At 36.1% G+C, this 17,257-nt stretch overlaps 1 protein-coding gene across 2 annotated transcripts; it reads left to right on the plus strand.

Moving 5' to 3' along the window:
• The first annotated feature begins 10,029 nt into the window (after positions 1-10,029).
• Positions 10,030-12,031, plus strand: LOC110038290 (ethylene-responsive transcription factor ERF114-like). 2 transcript variants are annotated; one of them, XM_020743082.1, is made up of 3 exons: positions 10,031-10,489; positions 11,275-11,622; positions 11,695-12,031. In XM_020743082.1, exons 1-3 carry the CDS (start codon positions 10,306-10,308, stop codon positions 11,814-11,816), a joined length of 654 nt encoding a protein of 217 aa, XP_020598741.1. In that variant the 5' UTR covers positions 10,031-10,305; the 3' UTR covers positions 11,817-12,031. The 2 variants fall into 2 exon arrangements, with proteins under 2 accessions (XP_020598740.1, XP_020598741.1); XM_020743081.1 differs by having other exon boundaries at positions 10,030-10,489; positions 11,275-12,031.
• The last annotated feature ends 5,226 nt before the right edge of the window (positions 12,032-17,257 follow it).

A 17,257-nucleotide genomic window follows, 5' to 3' on the forward strand; every position in this document is an offset into this window, starting at 1 on the left:
TATGTGGGTAATGATTCACTATAATTTGACAAGACAAATCTCAAGTCCATACCATCAAAATGCTGTCTTGTTAAGAACGAGGAAAAGCAAACGAATGAGAAAGCTACAGACCTGTATCATTCAGTGTTAGCCGGCCACACGATCTAATAAAGGTACTTAGTAAATCTCCAATGTGAAATAGCGTCAACATGTTAGTATAAGCTGGGTCTCATTATATTTATGAAATGTTGCTCTTTAATAAAGTGACACCAATGTGAAAGAATAGATAAGCTAGCGAGAGTCATGGCAGACGACTACTATAGTGGCACTTGACTAGCAGGAAACATTTGACCTGTAGGAAATGGGAGTTGAGCAAGTTATGCATGTTTTGCAAAGAAGGTAGACTGGAAAGCTTTTGTCAAGCCTATAGTGACAACAATTACTATAGCAAGGATGTGAGTTGCCTATAGAAAGATAGATCAACAAAAGCAAATAAGCTATAATTGGTGATTGGAGGTTTGGAAGGTTGACCACTAAGAATGGGTTTGCATTATAACATGCTTTATGTTTGTAAGATCTATTGAGAATAATTTTGTTAGCTAGTAGAGTTGTTAGTTGAGGTTTTTTTTATCTAAATGCTCAGGAAGAAGGATATGGAGCCTAGGTTCTTTAGTTGGGACCTCAGTGATCGACCTTGATAAGTAGGTACATGTTGACATGATGATATGTAAGAAAAGATTTAGAAGTTAAACTAGTTTAAAACTCACAATAAAGTAGGTGTCTAGAGAAGATGGCAAATCATTGGGCTTTCTTTAAGAGACAGACATGGTAAGGTAGTTGGGGATTAAATAAGCGAATGGCCTATTTCATGTACATGATTTCATGTAACAAGCCATGTAGGATTGCATTGGAGATTACTTGAAGACTGTCTAGTTGAGGTGAAGGGAAATTGAGAGTAAAATACATATTATAAGGTTTTTTTTTTTTTTTTTTGGAAATTTGATTGAAGGTGTCAATATTATCAAAGACATGCTCTTATTAACAACCTTAGGCTACTAAATGGTTCTTATGATGAGCAAGGATTTAATTTGATATGAGTTTCATATTGAATTCCCATGATAACTATCACAGTTTGATAAGGGGGTAATGGTACTAGGATTTCTATCTCATGCAATGGTAGAGCTAAGAACTCTTGCAACATGGTTTTAATTTAAGATAAGCAGGTGAGATCATATCACAAAGTTTTAATGTTATGATTTTTCAATGGTAAAGGCTATTTGAAATTGATTATTAATGTTAGTTAAAATCATTGGGATTGTTTTAGAATTCTCTAAGATATATTTGAATGTTATTCTAAGTTTATTTAAGGATTATTTAGTTCATCTTTTGAAATTTTATTGAGTTTATTTAAAGCTTAGGATTTGTTGATCCTTGTTAAAGTTGGTTAAAACTCATTATTTGTTAAATTTAAATTTACTAGAGTTCTTAAAATTCATGAAAGTTTGATAAATTTTGTTAAATTTTGTTAGAATTTATTTAAGTTTTTTTAAATTAGTTAAAGTTTGTTAAGATCTAATCAAGTTTGTTAAAGTTATTTAAGGTTTTTTATGGAGTTTAATTAAGGCTTAAATAAATAAATTATAATATTAGGTTTTCTTGGACCTAAATTTGATTAAAGTTTGTTAGTTTTGAGGTTTAAATTTTGGTTTGATTTTTAGGGACTCAAAATTGTAGGGTTTGGGCTTGTAATGGAGATTTGATATTAGGATTGAGGTTTGGATTTTAGCTTGGGCTTGGAATTTTAATTTGAGTTTTGAATTTTGATTTCAGTTTTAAGTTTGGATTTGAATTTTGTAATAGGATTTGAGCTTTGCATTTGACCCTAGAGTAAAGGTAGGATAAATTGGAGAGATTTCTAGATGAAGGTGAAGGCTTAACCCTAGAATAAACATAACACTAAAAAGGAGGCTAAATAGATAAAATAACCTAAATTTTTGGAAAAACATCCCCAGTCAAGACGTCCATTGCTTTTCAACATTATGAGTGCACTAGGATTCATAGAATATTAACCAAACAAATAATTGCTGGTCTCCATCATAACCATGGCTAATCTAAACCTTCATGTTATTTGATGCTTTAGTGTACCTCTGTTTGTAACCATGAGTTACTTCATCCCAGACCACCCACATAATCCAAGGAGGGTAATATTATTTGTTTTATATTCCTAATCCTTAGTACTAGATATGGGTTACTTAGTGAACTAACCAATGATTCTACAATGGACAACTCCAGGATGTGTATGATCTTTGATTTTACTTCTATGTTAGCTAACATAAGGTATTAAAGATAGAACCTACTTTTGACCTCACTTTTATTAGTGTCCACCCACCCACCTAAACATAACCCCAAGATCAAAACTTTGTTTCCTTGGGACTCATAGGGTTAAGCCCATACCATCACCCATGGTTCGGCTGGTTTAGTGTTTTGGCCCGGTGAGAGATCCAAGCTGACCTCTTTTGGGTAAGACATATCCTGGGTCACATAAGAAACTCAAAACCCTACGGGTCTTTCCATACACCCTGGGAACCACCATGACACTAATATTTTCACTAAGAAGAGAGCATCTACCCAAATTGATCCCTGTGCTCACTTAAGCCCTTCCCAACCCTGATTGACCCTAAAATCAACCTAAAGGGCCAATACGCCCATTGGACTCCCAAGGCTTGAGGACACTATGGATGAACAAATTAAATTGGGTTCAACCTAATTTAGAGTCAATTTTTAACCAATTTACCCCATTGGCACAAAATTAAGGCCTACTCAAGGTGGTCATGACCTGAAACCACCTAGGGGTCAAATTGACACCCTAAGGTCAACCCCCATAATTCACCTGATCATTTAATTAGGTCAATTATTAAAGACTTTTGGGATTAAATTCTTAGACTAAGTCTAAACACACCTTGGTTAGCCCAAAATCCAAAACCCAAGCCCATGGCCCATTTCTCTCATGGCCATCTTACCCATGGCCCATCATCATGGGTTACCTATGAGACAACCATAACACACCAAGATACGTTGGTGACATAAAAAACCAAATTAAACTAATTCCAAGCACTAAATGGCAAAATTGCACCTTATCATGAGCGGTGAACACATGACACCCAACTCAAGTTCAAATTTTGGGGAGCCAAACCAGGTCATGGTATGTCAAGCCAAACCAAATGTAGTCTTAGCCACCCCACCAAAAGTCTCAGCAATCATGTTGAGCCTGTCACATTGCCTTCTCCACCATTGGTGCCACCATGGTCAACACATTAAAAAATGGAAAAGCATGGCTCCACTTCCCAAAATCCCATAAATTCATCTATAAATTCTTTAAAAAGCCACACTAAGCATCCCCATGCCAGCCAAGCCATCTCCTTAGCATCCTATGGCTATTTAAAGAGGGGACCTGAGAGCCTCCCATGCACATCAAACTCTCTAACTAGTCACTCAAACTCCTTGTCTCCGACACCAAAGTTGCTCCCATAATATAGAGCAGCTTATCCCCATCACATTCTCATACCTTCTTATCCACCGCATTGCCCTAATTTTCCCACTGAAATCTAGAACTTTCCATTTCTCTAACATAAACTCCACCAAAACTCCAACTTAAGCCTTCCATAAGCTTTACAGGTCCACAAAACCACTCCCTCAATCAAAACCCAAGCTTCTCATGCCCTTTAACCTACTTCAACACCAACCCGAGCCACCTTTTGTCCTAGCTCATAGCTAGAGCCAATTTTGGATAAAATTGAAGCAAGGAGGAGGTGCATGGCATCAAGGCAATTGTCTTTGTCAAGCCCAATCAAGGCTACACCTCTTAGGACAAGGCATGTATAAAAAATACCTAAATTGAGCCTTAATTTGGTTCTTTATGAAAGAAATACACAATGCACATCTATCTAGTTGTATAGATAGGTTTTTCTTGATTAGGTGAAGGTGTAGGAATAAATTCCAAGCAATTTAGTTGATAATTGGATGAGATATTAGGGTTTAAACATGGATGATTCTCCGTTCGCTGCCCTGTGGGGATGACGAATTGATGTCGTACATTTATGTGTATTAGAAAGGGAAAGCATAGATCGAGCTAAACCATGGAACTATAGGAGAGGAGAACACCAATCCATGGGCCACCTCAAGAGCTACGTAGAAAACACAACCAACGAGAAGACGTCGCGTAGGAGTTCGGACCATACGAGGGATAACCCGGTGTCGTGCGGATAAGTAGGAAATTCAGTTTTTCTTAATTAATTAAATTCAGAAAGTTAAATAAAACTTTAAAAATTACAAATCTTTAAATAAAAATCATAAAAACAAAATAAAAATACCTATGGAATGAAGAAACAAAGGGAAAATAATTAAAAAAATAAAAATGATTAACTTATAATTAATATTTAATTAATTAATACTCTAGAGAGTATTTTAATTATTAAAAGTTAATTATAAGACAAAAAATAAGAAATTTTGAGGGGTATTTTCCTCTACCTTTGGCAACATTTTATAATTTTTCCAAGGCCAGAGGACCACATTTACTTTAAAATGACCAATTTTCTACCAAAACATAATTAGTTTGAAAAATAAGTATAAGATTGAAATAAAATAAAAAAAAGGTAAGTTAAAATTGAAATAAACAAAGAAGTTCAGGATAGTAATTCTAAATCTTAAAATGACAGTTTTTAGATTCAGGAACTAGGGGTAAAGGTGTAAAAATTGATACTTTACACCTTAGCGCAAATTGACCCCCACATTTAATTCAAAACACTAAATCAACCTTAGGGGCTTAGCCGAATGAGGATTTTAGGGGATTGAAATCATGATTATGCATTTAATCATGAAATCACCCTTTATAACCTTGGCTCAACCCAAACTAAACATGATACAATTAAACTTCACTTAGGTCCAAACTCAACTTGGACCTAGCCTAAGTAGACTTAGATTGTGTCAACCCAATTGATGTCAATCTAGGTTTCACCACCAATTAGATTTAACCTAGCTCAAGTCAAACTAAGGTTTAATCTAGGTCTAACCCAACTTAGACATAGCTCAACTAGACCACTCTAGGTCTAAGCCAACTTAGACTTAGATCAACTAAAACCATCCTTGGTCTAATCCAACTTAGACCTAGCACAACTTAAACCCTTTTAGGTCTAACACAACATAGACCCAACATGACTTGAACGTTTCTAGGTCTAATCCAACTTAAACTTAGTTCAACTTGAACCCTTCTGACTCCAAATCAACTAATTTACTAGGTTAATCCTACCTAATTCAGATTAATCCAAATCAACTGAAATCACTAGGTCAACATGACCTAACCTGGGTTAACCCAAATCAACAGAGTTCATCAGGTCAACTCGACCTAACTCGAGTTAACCCTAATCAACTGAAATCACCGAGACAACCCGACCTTACTAGGGTTAACCCAAATCAATTAAATCACATGTTCAACCCGATCTAACTTGCATTTACCTAAATCAATTGAAATGACCAAGTCACCTAACCTAACTTGGGTTAACCCAAATTAACTAAATCATCAGGTCAACCCGACCTAACTTGGATTACCCAAATCAACTCAAATCACCAAGTCAACCAGATCTAACTTGGGTTAACCTACATCAACTAAAGCACCACGTCAAGCTAACTTAACTCGGGTTAACCCAAATGAACTAAATCATCGGGCCAACCCGACCTAACTAGAGTTAACCAAAATCAACTGAAATAGTTGGGTCAATCCAACCTAACTTGGGTTAACCTGAATTAACTCAAATGATCGGGTCAACACGACCTAACTTAGGTTTTCCCTAAATCAACTCACATACTCCAGTTGAGTCCAACCTAACTCAGGCCGATCCAAAGTCAACTATGACTTAGATGACTTGAAGATAAGAAGTGTTCGACTTCTCATACGAGAACAAAAGCACACATAACATCAGTCAGGGACAATTTGGGCCAAGATACAAATCATTCTATAAGATACAATATAAAATTCACCCTAAAAATCACTAAAACTTAAACTTTAACCATAAAATGCAGCCTAGTTTGAGAAGGTATTTTGAAGGTGGAAACCCATGGATGCTAATAAAGTACCTTCTAGTCACTTGTAACTAATCAACCCACAAATCCCAATGACCCCAAGAGAATGGAACCATGGGATCTTGATCGAGTCATTTCAAACATAAAAAATGAAGCAAAAATTTATTAAAATCTAATTTGATAATAAGTCTTAAGCCACTAAAAACTTTAATGAAACCCTAATGAACAATGATCACTTAAGGTAACTTTAACCTTGCTACTCGGGTCTACGAAGATGTCTTGGACGACGCAACCCATGGTTGCTAACAAGAATCTTACGGTCAGAGTAGGGTTAATCGCCTCTCAGAATAAATAGATCAAAGAACCAGACAACATTGGAATTACGGAAAGCCATGTACATCTTGACCAGGTTGTCCTAAATAAAAATAAACAGCTAATTCAACAAATTAAAAAATCATTTTATGTTAACTCTGTTTTGCAAGGCTGTTGAAGACAAAAGGTGGACGTCACTCTAGATTTACTTTGCATGTTATTAGGGTGTGCTAAATCTATTTTGCAGGGATGGTCATTCAAACTAATTAAAACATGAAGTGAAGGAAGAACTTCAACTAAACCATTAACAACAAAATACGCAACCCTACACAAAAATTCACCCCATACCCTAAATTCAACAAATTTAAACCCATATGCCAAGTCCAATTTCACCAAATTTATTCCCAAACATCATCATGATGGATTCAAGTCCTCATGAAATTCACCATGATTAATTTTCAATACCATTTACTTTAAATCAAAAGCCCAAATTAGAGCCTAAAATCAACCCTTCATAACCCATCCTAAAAGCCCACTAAACCAAGTCCAAAATCCAAATTCACTTCAAATAAAAGCCCACATGATAAATTTCAACCATATATGATTAAATTAATCAAACATGAGGTCCAAAATTTCATGATTAATCAACCAAAAGTTGGATTAATGAAAATATTTTCAAAGGGTTGAAATTTTCACCTCCTTAATGCAAGCCATGTAGGTCATGCACAAGCCTTAGGCAAGCAATATGGCTTCATCCAAGCCCTAGGGAAGCCAAGGAGCCATGCATGAGCCTCATGCAAGCAACTTTGCCACTTATGGCTAAAGGAGGAGGCTCTTTCATGTTTCCCCAAAGTACTTAACCACACCCAAGCTTCAATCCAACCCATGATTAAGTCATAATCTCTTGGATAGGGATTTGACCACCCAAGCCCCCATGTTGGCCACCAGATCAAGCCATCTTGGGAGTGACCCAAACCCATTCCCATGAGTAAAACCCAAGTCAAACCCAAAAGTGACCCAATCCATGTTCCCTTTAAATCCAACACTTGGACCCCTGTCACCACACCATTGACTTCTCAACTCTCCACCCCTAAGCTCACAGAGGTGAATAGTGACCGCCCATGGACCGATTGACCACCTCGACGACCGACAAACCCAAATCTGAAAGGCTAACCATGGCCAAAACCTAAACCCCTCTAACGTGGCTCACTCCCATTGGGCCACTATTTTCCCTCCACATAAGCACAATTCTCCCCCCACCGGCCAGTCAAATGAAACCTTACTTCTTGGAGTATAAATACACAATCCCCTCATGGACATAGGGTTGAAGCACACAGCCTTGGGGAAACTCTATCAAAATCTTTCCAAACTTCCATTACACTCATACAAAGCTCATCCCAATCATTTTTTCGCTCTTCTTCCCCACTGAGAAAACCCTAATTTAAAAGCTCAAAACTAGGACTTTTTTTTGACAATCCACTAAACTCCCTAGTACTCCAAACTAGTCCTTTCAAAAGCTTCCCCATAACCTAAAATCACTTTCCCAATCAAAAGCCCCCTTTCCCGAGCCCTCTATCATAGCCTTATACCACAACTATTCCACCATTTGGTCTAGATCATACCAAGACCCATCCACTGAGTAAATCAACACTTGGAGGAGGTTTGTGGGATCAAGGTCGAGCTTCTCAACCCATCTAATTGAAGCCTTACATCTTGGACAAAGGCATAGCTCAAAAAATCCCAATTTTGCTTCGGTTTAGTTTTTTATGAAGAGAATAAACAATCAATGTCTACCTAGCCAAATAGATGTAAAATAATTGAACTTCTTGAAAATCTTCAAATACTTCCCATTATTATGAGAAGCAACCAAAGGTCCAAAAAGACCAAAGAAGACTAACTTATGAGATTTAATTATATTAACAAGTTTATTATAGGTATTGATATCATCAATGCCTCTAATATTCCAAACCATACACATAATCAATAAAAATTAGCTTTCTCCCTCTAATCTTTCAAGAAGGGACCTCAAAATATTTTTCCTTACTTTTTCATAAACCACAACTTTGAGCCAAAGCTGCCTCAGGATTAAAGTTGCAATATACATGCACATGCATACACCATCATCTTCTAATATATGTTAGGAAATGACCAACTTTTCCCTAATCTTCAACAAAAGTTGGATATTGGGCTCTTGTCATAGCATCCACCGAGAATATCTTGCTCCGTAGTCTCCTATCAAACTTTCACCAAGATCTTAAAACACTTACCTAATGGGCATTGCGACAACATCTCAGTACTAGCTCTCACAAATGTTTTGCTCTACACTTGAACAAATCATATCGAAGTTGATTATTATTTCATCAGGGATGGGAGTGAATCCAATTACATCACATTTCAACACAATTTCACTCAGTATGAAATACCTAACATCTTCACCAAGTCAATGCCAACGAACTTATTCGTCCATACTCATGACAAGTTGCTACTTAAAGACAGACTTCCAACCTGCAGTGATCCAAGATGATAACATAGTCTAGAATAATCACTCCAAATAATAACAAACTGCTACCCATGCATAATCATTATATATATTGTCTCACATCCATCCATTAGCCAGGTATTAGTACAAAGTGCATGTACTATAGGATCCTTTGCTCTCCCAACAACCTTATGTATACGTGGCGCCTATATATACATCCCACCATACTTCATTTAAACTATATATAATTTACAGAAAGTAAAGTTTTCTTCAACCCTTTTAGTCTTTGCACTCGTTTTCTATACTCACCCACGCCTCAAGTCATCTGTACTTTCCTGTAAACCTGTATTCCTTTTACAGAATATAAAGTCTCCTTCAGCCATTCCACTCTTTGTTTCAATTTTGTAGACTCAGCGTCACCTGATGTCATTCATTAGTAAATAAACCAAAGGAAAAAAATTCCAAATTATTACACTTTGGCTTGACATGCAAAGAATAACGATTATAAACAATAAAATATTATATCCTTAAACAAATCATGGTCCTAATCCAATCACAAGGGCCCCAACTTCCGCAAAATAAAACAACGATGACCAATTGCACTGAAGGGGAATGAATGTGCTTTGACCAAAAGAAATCAAAATCAAATGAAAATAATACATATTAAAAAAGGCAAAGTTAATAACATCAAAGCATGCACACGTTGCCAAATTATATCCTATTAGAGAAAAAAAAATGCTAAAGGATGAAAAAATATTACGTCAGGACTCCAAACATAAAGGTACGTTCGGATTTCAATAGTGGTTGTGTTATAGAAATATTCCATCAGTGTTATTTATGGAAATAAAGTATTATTAAAATATTTCCTTGCGTTACTTGATTTGTAGCTGTGTTATTCCAATAATATTGTAAGAATAGAAATAACACGGGAATATGCTAAATAATACAACCACAAATCAAGTAACGAGAGGGAATATTTCAATAACGCTGCAAAGTAATCAAACAACACCACATAATACTCGAATAACACTTCATTTTTTAGAAATAACGCTGATGGAAAATTCATGTAACATAGCGGGATATTCCTATAACACAACGACTATTAGAATTCGAACGTATCTCTACGTTCGTAGAGTCCTGACGTAATATTGGTAAAACAAGCTAAATCTCTAAACAGCTGAGGAAATTTGCAAAATCATCCGCTTACAAAGTCCAAAAAACACCAATAAAAAATGTAAACGCAAAGCACACATACGCCCAAATGCGACCAACTCCTAGCTAGACCATAAAAACAGCCAAACATCCGGACATATTCAAACACTTCTAGACCCTCTACTTTCTCTCTTCTCCTTTGGTGAACGGAAACCGGGGGCAGAAAGAAAGCGAAAGTGGATCGAAGGCATGGGAAGAGGCCACTTTCTACGACGGCAAAGGAAGAGAAAGAGATAGAAGGCCAACACATGTCTACACACTACACTTCCTCACGTGCAGACCACGACACTTCAGCCATGGTTTCTGCCCTAGCTCACGTTATCGCCGGCGGCTCCACTTCCGGCGAAGAACAAAGCCAGGCAGCAACTTCTCCGGCGGCGGCCAGTGGTGGGTCGACGGTGAGGGATCCCAACCAGCCTTCGGATGAACAAGGTAGAGATTCTTCATAAAAACCCTTGCTTTGGTTGTTTCTCCTTGAAACTTGAAACCCTAATTTTATAATAATTTATCCTGATGACGTTTTTAATGAATTCTTGGACAATTTCTTGCGTTAGGTGAGCTGATCGCATGCTAGTATTAGGTGAATTACTATATAATCGGCCGATGAAATCTAGCTGTTTTTGTCATATTGCGCGCATAGCTCCTTTTTTAATTTTATAATTTTTTTTATGGATCGTATGAAATGAACTAAATTTATGCATAGATTTGATAATTTTGTCTCATTCTACTATAATCCCTAATGTTTGTTAATTCTCAATCGAATCAAGTATCATCTGCAGATAATCTTGTGCGGACTTTTATCTTTTCATGAATGCTATCTTAAAAAAAGCTTATTTTAACTATAGTTCATCATGAGTATGGTAAGGGATATCATTTTCGATATAATAACTTCTATGAGAAATGCTGACATAGATCAGAAGAGAAGAGTTAAAACGATATATACTGATATCACTAAAAACATTGGGAAAATAATTTTATGAGAAGATTTTATTGAAAACGTTCAAAAACATCAAGAAAATAAAAAAAAAAATACTGGTTTCAACCTCACGACATAGAAAGACTATATTCCAACTATCAACAAATTCCTAAGATTTTAGGAGGAATGAGAATTGTAATCCTTAAATTGATATATATTTTTAATACAATCTATACTGCATCTCATATAAGGAATTGCTCCGTATAGTTTTTTGATATATATTATTTATATGTGGATGAAGGAAACGAGAGGAGAAGACAATATAGAGGAGTGAGGCAAAGGCCGTGGGGAAAATGGGCAGCAGAAATTAGAGATCCGAAGAAGGCTGCAAGGGTGTGGCTGGGGACATATGACACAGCAGAGGGAGCTGCAATCGCTTACGATCAGGCTGCACTCCAGTTCAAGGGAACTAAAGCTAAGCTCAACTTTCCGGAGAGAGTCCAAGGCCGGACTGAGCTAGGGTTCGTGGTGAGTCGAGGGATTCCGGCGAGGAGGCCGAAGCAAGTTGCCACATTGCAGCCATCTCTATACCCGGATTTACTGCAGTATGCTCAGATTCTCCAGAGTGGAGATGAAGATCATCAGAATGGTAGAGAGGTTTTCACGTTGGAGTCTTCTTCTGCAATTGCACAGACTTCATCATCCTCGATTTCGTTTGCAGGATTGTCAGGGATGGAAAGTTCTGCGAGGCCAAACTTGATGCTGAATTTTGGAAGCAAGGAATCTGGTTCTGGTTGTTGGGCGAAGGAGGATGAAGGTGGTGGTAGGGATAGCGGGAGGTAAAAAGGTAAATTTGAAATTTTGAGTAATGTGTGACGGGTGAGAGTGAGTATTGTTAATTTTGCAATGGATATCAGATTTATTAACTGAGATCAAGAGGTAAGTAAATATATATATTTTGGTTGTTTATGCATGTTTTAGTATATAATCATGTTATATGTACTTCTAACACTCTTTGGGGGTAAATAATGGGGTGTATTTGATTGAGGCTTATGTTAGTAGGCTATTAGATTTGGGATTATGATAATTGCATGCTTGATTTTTAATTAAATTTATTTAGGAAAAGCTAAATTTGATATGCTCTTATTCATATTCAAGTTTCTTCTTGGTTGTTTTCATTGACCCTTTGAGCAATGAAAACAACTCTTTTGGATTATTTCATTAATATTGAGGTTTTTCTTCCAGTTCCCACACAATCTCTAGGAAGCTCTCATATGAAAGCTAGGGTTTTTTTGGCTGCAAGCATATTTAGATTAAATTGGACTTAATAAATCTTGTAATTTGGATTTTGTAGAACATGAGGTAGATGAATCCAATTTTTTTTTTTGTACGGTTGAAGTTAAGTACGGTTGAAGTTAACTTTTGCTCTCGGTCTCTTCGAAGAAGTAGAACAACTGCCGGAGTTCCCTCTTCATTTCAACTAAATCCATTAAATTGACCAATTCTATGGACTTAGTACAATAGGCAAAAAAAAAGTCTGAATGCGTCATCAAGTTTAATGAGCACAAATTTTTCCATTTGGCTGGATATGCTAAATCCAACCTAAATTTTACAGGAAACAAGCTACTCCTTAGGCTCTGATTGAAAGAGCTTCGCCAAAAGGTGAAACTCTTTCAATAGTTCTGTCGTAAAATGAGATTGCGTATTTCCATTTTGAAATGGTAATTTTCTTAACATTCTTCCAACACAACATCCGGGGACATTCCCAAAACTCTCCATTGCCAAACACATATTTTCCCAATATGAACTTGAAAACCTTTTCAAAAGAAGCCTTAGTTTCCTAAAATACTCTCAACACCATATTAAAACATATTGATTCATCCTTGGTAAGATGATACTTTTACCCAAGCCCCAATCATCAAATTCTTATAGCCTATTCTACTACATCTATTTCATTAAACTAATGCTTTTTCTAGAGGTTGTGATTCGTTTAATTATGCTCATTCTGAGCTGAGAGTGGTGAATAAACTAAATTTTATAAATATGTGTGTGTGAACAAAGCCAAAGAAGGATGACCAAATAAAATGGAGACTCTTTAAAAGTCAGTCCCATTGAGAAGGTTCACCAGCCACAAAGTAGATCTCAAGATTAGTAAGATCAACATCTCTTTTCAACAATTGCTGTTTTTGCAATCAAATTTCCCTAGCATAATTCAATAATTACTGTTTATTTCACTTTACAGGGACCCTAATCAACTAGAGTTTTGTGTTTTTTCTTCTTATTTCTGCTGCTACTACAAGGATTAATTCTTCATGAGTTTTACTTGTATGCTACAAGGATTAACTCTTTTATAAGCTGCAGGAACCTAGACTCACTTAGAACTTCAAGCAAGGTATCTTTGTATAATCCATCACTCTAATGAAATTTATTTGATCCGACAATCGTTTTGGTTTTAGAAAAATAAAGGGTGTTGCAGCCTAAGATGAACAATTTTCTCCAAAAGCAAATAACTTTTGGGTAAATGAACTGAAGTAAAATGAGCCTACAATTTCTTATCTGAGGGTGATTACATAATATTAATCTGTTATAAGAAATTATTTGTGAATAAATATAATTTAATGAAATTTAGGTTTGTTTTTATTTAAATTTACTTTATTAAACAAAATTATAATTTAATCTATGCTGAGTTAAATAGATTATAAAAAGTTTAATTTAATGAGTAATATTGATGCTAAGTTTATTTTAATTTAACTTTTTTAATTATCATTTGAGATTAGCTTAAGTGTCTCAGTTTAAGATAACTTTCTATCTAATTCATCTCTTAGATCTAAGGGTGTAAATGAGCTGAACACGAGGAAGAGGGCTTAGGTCGTGTTCGGCTCGTTAAAAAATATTACTGTTCGTGTTCAGCTCGTTTGTATTTAAACAAAAATTAATTTGTTTGTGTTCGGCTCGTTTGTTTAACGAGTCGAACATGAGCTGTTCAAGAACAAATGGTCTTTTTGACAACCCTAGTCACTCAACGGTAATTAAAATATCATTTAAATATAAATTAATATATTTTTATTCTACTTTTTTACTTAATTAAAATTAAATTTTTGTAGCCTTGCATTATATATATATATAGGATTTCCTTCTGGATATATATAATTATTTCGAGCCGAACACGAACGAACAAATCTTGGTTCTTGTTCGGCTCTTTTATTTATCGGGAGCAAAAAAATTATTTGCGTTTGACTTGTTAACTTAATGAATAAATCAAGCAAGACATTCTTAACGAACCGAACGCTAACTGCTCGCAAACAACAAACTATTTTGAGAGCCCTACTTAGATCACATAAACTTTAAGCCGAAGTAAGGTGGACGTAATATAATTTGCCCTAAGAGTGTTCAAAGTGGCTATGGTTCAGTTTTAATGGCTTAAGTCAACCAGCAGTATCTTACAACAGTTGCTTGGCAGATGAGAGAGAGAGAGAGAGAGAGAGAGAGAGAGAGAGAGAGAGAACGATTTTGTCCCACATACTTCTGCCTTGATGGAAAATAAAGTTACTCCGTGATGACATAGGTTTTATTTGAGAAAATTACAAACCTTTTTTTGCATTGCAGCAACACAGGGAGTGAGAAGGGAAGAGAGAGAGAGAGAGAGAGAGAGAGAGAGAGAGAGAGAGAGAGAGAGAGAGAGGATGGGGCTGCTCATGAAGCATGATGCGTGATAAATAGATGGAATGTGAATTTGGGTTCATGAACTGCCTATTGTTTTACGCTTTTCTGCCAACCCACTCAGCGTGCCCCAACGCGGAAACACTTGGCCGGCGCACCGCCGTTGAATTCGTCAGGATCCCGGTTTCCCACCCATGACAGCAAACACTCCCGCGCAAACACGTGTTCCATAACAACGCCGTACATACTTACCCATTTCATAAAATCAGATAGGTTAGCCATGCAGGCTTCATTCTTCGTTGAACAAGCCATTTGTTGACTCCCACTTTCGTGTGTAATACGTTTAAACTTGCCCTGCGCATTTAACTTAATTCTAATTAGTTGATCTTTGAAATATACCGATTTTTTTAAAAAAATTAATTATTTAAAGATTTTATTTCCAATTTGTACATCAAAATATTAAACTATGGGTTGACTGAAGGAAAGCACAACCGAACAAAAGAATATGTGTCACCTAATCCAATGGACAATCAACCATAACCGAGCATATGCTTGCCGACCAAAGGTTTAAACTGATCGACTGACACGGGTAACAGATCATTAAATGCCCCTCCTCAAGCAATTATGGATATCAAATGATGCCAACTTCAGCTAAGTATATGATATCGTACCAAAGTCAGTTTCAAATATGAAAATATGTCACAATAAATTGTAACGTTTCTATTAAAATCGGAACAAACATGTAATTTATATTAGATATGTCTGAGACCTATAAATAAGTGATCATTTCCTCAATAAATAACTTCGAAATTTACTCTGTAAAAACTTGTGTTGATATTCTCTAAATCTTATTCTTAATGACTCTCTTTGATTCTCTCGCCGGTCCAACTCTCCATATCTTCATATCTTCAAGTCATATTTGGATTAAACATAATTTTGTATCAGATTAAAATCAGGACAGTCTTATTATCAGTTTTTTTTTAGTTATGAAATTCTCTTAGGTTCAACCTCCTAAGAAAGCCTTGGGAAGTATATATATAATTGGTTACTAGTGCATTCAATCATGCATGTAGGCATAGCATACGTATCATCTATAACTTAGCAGAAAATCAACCAATTGGTTACTAGTGCATTCAATCATGCATGTAGGCATAGCATACGTATCATGTACGTAAATAAATGTGCAAGGTATCGTCCTTATCCAAATTGATATTATCATAAAAATTCTATAAGAATTTCATCCCAGACCGACATTTATTTATGCGGATAAATCTACTCAATATCTTCCACCGCTACTCCAGACGCATCATTCGCTTTTTAAGGTTAAAGCTTTATCCACGCGAGTCGACAGAACAAAGCGGGGAGACTTATGGCAGCACGCGTACGTCCACGTGGCCGACGAAGAATCCTTCGTGCGTGGGACCCTAAATATGGCTGACGTGGAATCAGGAAAAAAGCGTGGAATGGTTGATGGATGGATGGATGGATGGATGGATGGGAAGCATAATTGGTAGCGGCTTGTGGGCCCCACTGAACTCGGGAGACGTGGAATGCTTTACGAATCGGTGCATAAAGGAGCGCGAACCCGTACTTTCGGCTCCAACGTCAATCTTTGCGGCTCCGACCCCATGCTTTTTCCCATGCGAAGTCGCCCATAATTTTTTTTTTTTTTTTTTTTATGGGCTAAATATTCCGCTGGGGTTAAAAATTAAGTCATGATGAGCACCCAATGTGCAATATTCAGAAAGGAGAGTGGAAGAATGTGCTTTCCTTCTGGATCAGATTCTTCCGGAACAAACTCAAATTAAATATGGAGAAGATTTCTAGCTACCATTCCAATGGTTTGGTTTGACTTTTGGTTTAATGGATGAAGTCAGCAAGTGTGTGGATGAGCAATTCGATTAGATAACTCAATTGGTGGTTTGGTTTGGTCAATTTGATGATCTTGTTTGACTGACCAGTTCAATGAATAAGTTTGGCTCGTATTTGGTGGATCAATGCGGTCAATCAATTTAGCGAACTAGTTTGGCTAACTTATACCGCCATATCGCTACATGCCCGCTATTTTAGTTTTATTTTAAACAATATTTTTTTTATATTATGGGTTGTAGATTAGAGAGTGCATGTATTTCAGGCTGTTCAAGAACATATAAATAGGGGAGGTTATCTCGGGATATATGATCCAAAAGCTCAATAAAATTCACTTCATATTGAGTAAAATCATTAGGTTCTTTTTCTTTTTTTTTTTCAATTTTCGAATTTCTTTGTCCTACACAACTTTTTTAAAGGTGGCGTGGTTCTACGAATAATTCAAAATTCAACGCTACATATGAAAACTGTTTATAAATAAAACTTATTATATTAAGTTCAAAAGATGCATGTCATCTTGCATAATATTTACAACAAAATTAAAATATGTCTTAGTTAAAGGAGATTATATTTTTGTGCATAATCCAATCATCTAACATGATAGACACTGGCTTGATATTAAGAAGATTGAGGCAACCCTTTTTACAAAATTATCAAGGCTAGCTAGACCAACAGAAGCATTACTTGGAACTACTCGGAGATGTGTAGTTTAATGAACTTTGTAAAATAATTGTCGAGGATGTAAATTACTCTAG

Source organism: Phalaenopsis equestris, unplaced genomic scaffold (assembly GCF_001263595.1).
Source record: "Phalaenopsis equestris unplaced genomic scaffold, ASM126359v1 Scaffold232383, whole genome shotgun sequence".
NCBI classification, from domain to species: Eukaryota; Viridiplantae; Streptophyta; class Magnoliopsida; order Asparagales; family Orchidaceae; genus Phalaenopsis; species Phalaenopsis equestris.

Bases quoted from the DNA above. Each gene is read 5' to 3' on its own strand.
- LOC110038290 (XM_020743081.1), top strand. From the start codon at position 10,306: ATGTCTACACACTACACTTCCTCACGTGCAGACCACGACACTTCAGCC. The intron at 10,490-11,274 runs GTAGAGATTCTT...ATGTGGATGAAG, and splicing joins CCAGCCTTCGGATGAACAAG to GAAACGAGAGGAGAAGACAA.